Source organism: Diadema antillarum, unplaced genomic scaffold (genome assembly GCF_040938485.1).
Source record: "Diadema antillarum isolate AM-2024a unplaced genomic scaffold, OU_Dant_1.0 scf00000072, whole genome shotgun sequence".
NCBI classification, from domain to species: Eukaryota; Metazoa; Echinodermata; class Echinoidea; order Diadematoida; family Diadematidae; genus Diadema; species Diadema antillarum.
This window is the reverse complement of record NW_027270961.1, coordinates 1,703,133-1,711,273: the sequence shown is the minus strand read 5'-3', so window position 1 is coordinate 1,711,273 and position 8,141 is coordinate 1,703,133. Positions and strand designations below refer to the sequence as shown.

The 8,141-nt window shown below is 37.6% G+C and overlaps 1 protein-coding gene across 1 annotated transcript; it reads left to right on the top strand.

Annotated features, from left to right (window-relative positions):
• The first annotated feature begins 596 nt into the window (after window positions 1–596).
• Window positions 597–7,420, top strand: LOC139717145 (uncharacterized). The gene is made up of 4 exons (XM_071628645.1): window positions 597–726; window positions 1,714–2,224; window positions 4,377–4,606; window positions 6,666–7,420. The coding sequence occupies exons 2-4, from the start codon at window positions 1,962–1,964 to the stop codon at window positions 7,418–7,420; spliced, it is 1,248 nt and encodes a 415-aa protein (XP_071484746.1). The 5' UTR covers window positions 597–726; window positions 1,714–1,961.
• Window positions 7,421–8,141: the final 721 nt, after the last annotated feature.

Here is an 8,141-nt window from a genome sequence, read left to right as displayed (position 1 = left end):
TTGAGCCAAGCAGGTTTTATATCACTGCGGGGACAAGGAAATGAGTTGATTAACCTGAAGTTTGAAAGGAATTAAAATCTTAATATACGAGTCTCATAAACCTTCAGTTTGGAGGTGTTTCATTCCTCCAGTGCGAACAATAGGTCGTGGATGACGTATAGATTACGGATTTGCGTTAAGAGAGAAGAATCGGCTAAACCACGGTTCTCTCTTAAAATACCCGGAAAATTCATGAGAAATTTATAGCCTCCGGGAAATACGACCTTTCCTTGGGTAATCCTGAGCTGCCACCGTGAAAAACACTACATACCCCATTGAATATGAAATCTGTAAACAAACCACTCTTTCCCCTGAGCTAGTTCGTAGAGATAAAGGTATATTCCCAGGAAACCTTCAGAAGATATGATGAAACCTTTTGTGACCCGGAAGCGGTTGAGTGTTGGAGTATAAAATGTGTATTTGTGCACGGATATCCATTCAAACTAGCATTTGTTTTCAGGCTGTGCGGAGGAATATGTGGTTGATGAGTGTCCGCGTGAATAAAACGGATACAGTTACTCTTCGATACAGTAAAGACGTGTTATAAGCTACGGCACATCAACTGGAGCTTCAAGCTCGGATTATTCGACGATTTCTGCACATCATACGAGCGGACGAATTATATTCTAATGACAAATTCTACTTGGCAAAACGGTGAGAAACTACAGCTGACTTCACCGAGATTAGGTGAGTTTTTATTTTCATGATTTGCTTGAAAAATAATGATAGAAGGGTAATATTCCCTTTTCCAGAAGTTTTCTAATTCATAAAGAGAGAAGATAATAAGTTTGAGAAACAAGCAATGAATGGATAAATAATCTTTGTATACTAGATTTTTTTATAAACAACCCACACATAATTATGTACAGTAATCTTTCCTTTTAAGTTTTCACTCGACGGATTTTATCGTAAACGGGATACCAATATAGAAGTTGATTAATAGGTCCCTCAATACAGCTCTCTGGATTTCAGTGACGTATATATACATCCACTTTGCAAATAAATTCTTTTGGGGATTATTGGGATTGAGTAGAAACTATTTATTGCCAACCTTATTATGAACTCTTTATTACGGATTAAGCATAGTTACAAGTCACTGTGCATTCCAAGTGCCTTTATGTGTGTTTACTTTAAGTAAACGCGAGTGTAGCTGAGAACACAGTTGAATGTGGCATGCATTGTAGATTTGGACCATCCATTCCTCGAAATATAATTGAAAATTGGAATACATGTAATGAGAAATTTATAATCTCTGTCTGTTTATTGGTAATAATTGGTAAGTTACGCAAATGCTAACAAAATCAAACGTGGAAAAAAAACTGTTCATAGCTATAATACTGATGTGTACCCTGCATTTCTGTGGCTCTCCAGCAATGCAGCAGTTTCGAAAGTGTCTACAGCCCAACGAGTGATTCTTTGAAATCCGGAACAAATGCCCTCCCCTCAGTTGCATAATTCGGTAATCTTCTGTACTATGAATGAGTCGCGGATCGTTCTCTGACTGACTGTCTATCAACAAAACGCGTCTTAACCAACACCCTGTGAGTCACAATACCCCTTCAACCCACGCCAGTCACCTGCAGAGGCCTAAATCTTGTTCTAGTCATTGTATCATTCTGTCCTTTGCAGGACTAGCATAATAAACGTGTTTTTGCAAACTTCTGTATGTTGCAGATTCTTTTGGAGTAGCCTCGATGCATACCATACAACCGACTCCTTTTCCTGAAACTGGGAAGTCACCGTCACAAGTTCCATCCCTCTACCACGCATTTTATTGCTTCGTCTGTATGAGCGCGTATGTACGATGAAAAATGGTGTGTAGCAGACGACGAATACTCGGGACATAGACACACGAGACGAATAATTACACGTGTGGTACGGAGTGGTTTGGCCACAGACAACAACAAACTGCAAGAAATAAAATGAATTCCCTATTACTTGCCATCAAAGCAAATGACATTGAGGAGATTCAACGGCTGCTAACTTTCTCCCCGAGTTGCGGCAAGCTTGTAAACTATCAATCACCAGAGAATAATGAGACGCCGCTTTTTGTCGCCTGTGTACGGGGGTACTCTGGCGTGGTGCGCTGGTTGCATGGCAGAGGAGCTCGTGTGGAAGCCACTACAACGTGGGGCGCTACGGCTTTACATGCTGCAGCCGAGAGAGGCCATGAAACCATCGTTAGGTGAGTTCACAAAATATTTTCAACAATTCCAATCTTCACTGAATAAAATTCAAAGCACACGTGTTGTTTTGTTTGTTTATCTTTTCAAAGACGAAAAAATTTTATAAGCTCCAAATAAAGATGATATTCAAAGTTAACAAGATGATAAAAGAGATAAGATGCAATTGATCAATCTACACTTTGACGTGAAACTGAGATTTAGGTCATATCGTACACAAGCCAATACAGAGGTGGACAAAAGAATTTATACCTCTGGTTTAACTTCAGATAACGGTAATACTTCCCTATCAGTTGCCAATGCGAGGTGGGAAATGGTTCCATGGATGTTGAATTTCAAATCATCTTCGGTTAGGTCTTTACTTACTAAGGTATTTTTCTTCGCTCCGAAATCTAACGATTCTGATGAAAGGTTTACTGGCATTTTTTACTGTCTCAAATGAATGTTGATGACAACTCTCTAGTTCTATTTCAGGAAAACTTTTTATATTTCGTGCAGAATTACCAAAAAATGCATTAATTGATACTTCCTTAACAAGATATTGCACAATATGTTTCTCTATAGAAATGATAACATTATGTTATCACGTTTTACAATTATCTTTCTACTATTCCAGGTTACATAGCAACCTGTAATTTGAATTCCAATTCTAAAATGTATGCTATAATACTAATATAAGCAAATTTTCTGGCAACTTTGCTGCCGTCAACTTTGCTGTAATTTTACACAATTATTTTTACAGTGTATGAGGACAGAAAATTATGGTACATGTAGGCCTATGTGAATTTTCATCATTATGAATGACAAATTTACAAATCGTTTAAATGAAGTAAAAACCGGCTAACTTTATCACCACTTGTGATCGTACTCTTCTTATTATTACAACTGAATAGGCGTGCATGCATTCTACATCCTGTAGAGTTACGTGCATGGCCATGATTAAATCTATTTAATCAAGCTTTGTCAAGATGGATATTTTCCAATGAACCTACTATGTATAGGTCCATTATTTTCCACTCCTTCGCACGTATGCTATCTTTCAAACTCCTGTCTCTACTATCCTGTGTATTTACTGAGAAAGGTAAATTATTTCATTCCTTGTCTTCGTCGACCACAAAGGTGCATGACAAGTTCATAAGAGTGTGAATAGTTTGCTAAGTTTTGCCCCGTCATGGCCAATGTTGTGAATACCCCGGATGCGGATTCAGTTTATGCATGAGTGATGACGGAAAAGGAGATGCAGGATAGGCAAACGAGAACCAAACAGACAAAGAACCTGTCATGTCATCTAACCAGAGTCCGACATTCTAGGCATTACTGGCATCACCGCAACTTTTAATGTCAGGACTAAAGCTTGGTGGACTACATCCGCTTTGACCATAAAAACAGACAAACAATATTAAACGAGCTTGCGTGCCGCCAAAATCATGACTTTAATAACCTGAAATTCATATCAATCACGTTGCATAGACTATGGTCTGATTGCTAGCACAGTCTATGACAGATCTTGCACCGTCTGTATAATCAAAGAGTCTGTTGAATATTTATGAACCGGACGACATCCTTCACTTTCTCTTTCCAACGTGTATGGTGTCATAATCTCTTCACGCTCAGTGGAATCTGTCCGCCTCTCGTTCATCACCCCGCCACCCACTCCTCGCTATCTTTACAAATTTCTCTTTTTATTTCAACACTCACAACCACAAATACACACACACATATCACAAAATTAATCTTGAATGTGGTTATAGCTGTTTATTTTTATCGAGGATAAATATGTGAAATGATGCGTTTCTTTGTATTTCTTATCATTTGTTTGTTGGAAGTGAAATAGATCAACTTGAACTTGAACTTGAACTTTTCTTTACAAACAAAAGAAAGTAAATTTGTTCTCGCAATATGACACTGCTTTCAAGAAATCAAAGTATGTGTTGCCAAAAACTATATGCTGCTTTTGTAGATATAGCATCACGATAGACTGTAGAATTTAAACTGATATCGAATCAGTAATGTATGTTAACAATGATGAAAATATCATTCTGATGATTATACTGAAAAAAATTTAATTAAAGTTAAATTGATGATAAAAGGATAAAAAAAGATTGAAAAAAGAAGAGGAAAATTGTTATCAATTATTATCTTTTTTTTTCTCAGATTCCTGATCGAAAATAAAGCTCCACTCCAAGTACAAACCCAATATGGTGACACGGCCCTACACCTTGCCGCCTTTCGGGGACATCACCGCGTGGTCCTCGTACTTCTCGCTGCTGGTATCGATTCATCCATCACCAATTCGAAAGGACGCACGGCCATGGATGAAGCCGAGGTTGCTGGACATAAAATCATTTGTAAACACCTGGGATACGAGAAGCAGGCTAAATCAAGTAAGTCTTGTTCGTTTGATAAGCGATCTCTTTGAATCAACGTGTTAATTTATGAATCAACAAGATACAGTGTAATCTTTCCTTGGAAAATATAATATTATTTAGATCAGAAAAATGTATATTGTATACCCATTACAGGTAAGATAGTACTTGCTGATTTAAAGTTTAAACACATTTTCTTTCTTTTTTTCATAAAATACAATTTATTCACAGGCTTTGATACCCTGTTTCGGACCACTCCAAACTAATGATCATAAAAAGTATATTTTAGATTGCATTCATTGCTGGGATATGGAGCAACCAGCAAATGTTGGAATCTGAGATCTGTTCAGCTTGCCTGCTTTCAAAGGCTCTGCCAAAAAAAAAAAAAAAAAAAAAAAAAGGATGCGCAAATTTAAGTACATAATGTGTTGATTGTTTCCGAGAAAGGTAGACGTATCTATATCAATTTGATAAATGCACTAATATTTACATATTACACAATGTAAAATGAAAAGAATCAGGAAAAATACAGAGAATACAGCTGTCCATATAATTTGTATTTTAGACACTTACAATATTGTTTAGTTTTGTTTTATTTCATTTTGAGATCCCAATGTATGACTTTATTCTCAGTGAAATACAATGTTTAGAATTAAGTTATCTATATTGTACCATGCATTTTCTGTCCCCGCAATACTCAACAACGTATTTTTCCATGTGTTTTTATTTTTATTTTCTGATGTATGTGTAGGGCCCCTGAGAATAACAGTACAAGTGTATGTATACTCGCAGCTGACAGAGCTAAACCCTCCTGAAACAAAACAAATAAATAAATAGGAATGAATTAATATGTTTTTATCGTTATGATAATTATCTCAGTACTTTAGTTACACATTGAGAACTGTAACGGTGAAACAAAATAAAAAAATGAAATAAACACGTTATCTGCGACCTGCGAAGAGTGTGGAAACGGTATCCAACATTTGTTGAAATATATTTGCTAAAAAGTGATGGTACTTGTTTTCTATTTTAAGTTTGTGTTGTCGTTGTTGATGTTACGAAGGTGGACGATGATCAAACTCGAGTGTTAATACTTCAATGGTTTTCAAGTCAATTGAAAACGGAGATTGAAATTTGTAAGTACTTAAAGGGATGGTATAGTATTGGTGAAGATGAGGATTGGACTTTTAACTTTTTGCAAGATACCAAGAAACCACTTATGAAATCGTCTATTCTGAGAGGAATGCACCGTTTGTTTGATGAAAATCTGTTTCGGAATAGCTAAAACATTAAAAAAAAAGCAAAGCAATCCTGATAAAAAGTGGGTCCCAGCTTTTATTAGGATTGCTCTGTTTTGTATATCTCAGCCATTTCAAAACCAATTTTCATCAAATAAACTTTGTATTCGTCACGGAATTACATGCTCTTTCATATTACATAAGAGGTTTTCGTTATCTCACAAGAGAAAAAAAAAATACAAACCTGAAATTAGGTCTCAACCAAAACTATACGATCCCTTTAAAACATGAACTGGCGCCACGACGTGATTGCGTATGTGACTGTAACAAGATGGTCCTGTAAGACTACCACTCAAGAAAGAAAACATGTGTCCTAAATACACGTATAATAGTTCCCGTCATCATTCGCAGCAGAAATAGCGCACAAAGTATCTTATCATCTACACGTGAGGGCGTTGTCATTCTTTCTAATGTCGATGCTATAATAATACGATTAGCTGTGAATTGTTTACTGAATGAATCTTTACAGTCAACTGTGTATAGAGTAAGATGTCTTGGACAGTTAGCCAAGTAAAGATAACGTTTTGACACATAGATCTTAAAGTGCAGAACTGATTATTGGGTGGGGGATTTCCCTCCTGGTGAACAGCTTTTTTTGTGGTGAGAAAGAGGAAGTGTGAATTGAGGCCCAGTATCAAGAGAAAATCAATTAACCTTCCTTGATACATACACGCGCTTGCTTTGTTCGCAAACTTCCTTACATTTAAGCCTTAAGTTTTTGTGCTTACCTCCCATTCAATTTAGTCTTAATGTTTGTTTGTTTTTCTTTTTTATTTCAGAGAAAACTAGCCACCTATCCGGGCCCTCGGCGTTTGCTATCATGCAGACGGAACTACTTTGCAAGCCCGTAAACACTTCTACAGAACAGGCGCATTCAGATGGGTTGTCACACAATCGGCCAGGTAAAAGTCAAACTGCAAAAAACGACTGGCGGGGTATCAACGCTATCAATTGCAACCCTCACACAACTAATGCAACGAGAGCTCAGAGCCGGATCCTGAATACAATGTGTAGTACTCATCAGAAGACAACGCCAGCTACGACACCTGTTTCTTCTGTATGTCGCCAGTCGAACAATGGAGTCAGTGACGAGTACGACACTTTCCCATCAAAAAATTGCACTGAATCTGCAGTAAAGCCACATCCATGTTACACCGGAAAACAAAAGAGAACACTACTTGGGGACATTGGTAAAAGCCAGTCATGCGAGGTGATGAGCAGTAGTGACTTGTCAAGTGGTAACGGGGTTACGATCACCGCGACGACGACGGGAACAAACAAAAAGTTATACGGTCATTCACGATGTCGACGCATTAACAGCGTGGAGCGTGCAGTAGAAGAACTCCAGCATGATCTGCGCGCTACAAGGCAACAGATGGAACTCGCTCAACGTGATCTATTGGACGTGCAAGACATGATGCGTTTGTGTTGGGCGAGGAACGGCTGTGCCGTGAACGAACGAGCCACACATAATAGGCTAAGATTTGTCATTAGTCCATGTGATGACGTCACAGATCCCTTCGAGTCCGATTGATTACAGCTTTATCCCATTTTGAAAAATACACAGTAGGACCAGCTGGAATTTCAATGTGCCAAGTTTACCGGAGTGATGCTAGTTAAAATAAAAAAAAAAAAAAAATGCGTCGTCACAGCAAATGCTGTAGGGGAAATAACGAATTGTATACATTGATTATAAATCATTTGATTGAGTGCCTAACGGGTGTCGAGAATAATGGTACACTGGTAGCAATGACTGTGGAGTTCTGATAAGAATGTGGTGAACCTTATCACCTTGTTGGCCTAATATGATAGAAACATGCTATCTGTACAGGGTTATGTAACCCGATAGTATACTGAAATACCATGGAAGGGTAAAACACAGATAGTGGTGGCATTTAAAGAAGACATTAACAATATGTAACATTACTGGTTACTAAGAAGATACTAACAAAAAAACAACAACAACAGAGAATGGATTTGCAAGCACTTGAATCATGCAAGGTTCTGTTGTATCGGTGTAACCAAGAGATGAAACGGAATCTCTGTACCAAGAGACATTGTGCTAGATAACGAAAAGAGAGCTAAACAGTCCCATCCACTCTAATAAAAGCTAACATAGAAACAAAAGCAAAAATAAAGACTCACAAATGAAGTACCCCTACCCCTTGCCCCCTCAAAAAAAAAAAACAAACTGTGGCTCTTGTACTTTTTTGAGCGATATAATGAAGAGTCAAGTGCAAGAAGAATCTCGTCGG

Coding starts and splice junctions, on each gene's coding strand:
- LOC139717145 (XM_071628645.1), top strand. CDS start 1,962: ATGAATTCCCTATTACTTGCCATCAAAGCAAATGACATTGAGGAGATT. Junction 2,225..4,376: donor GGCCATGAAACCATCGTTAG/GTGAGTTCACAA, acceptor TTTTTTTCTCAG/ATTCCTGATCGAAAATAAAG. Junction 4,607..6,665: donor CGAGAAGCAGGCTAAATCAA/GTAAGTCTTGTT, acceptor TTTTTATTTCAG/AGAAAACTAGCCACCTATCC.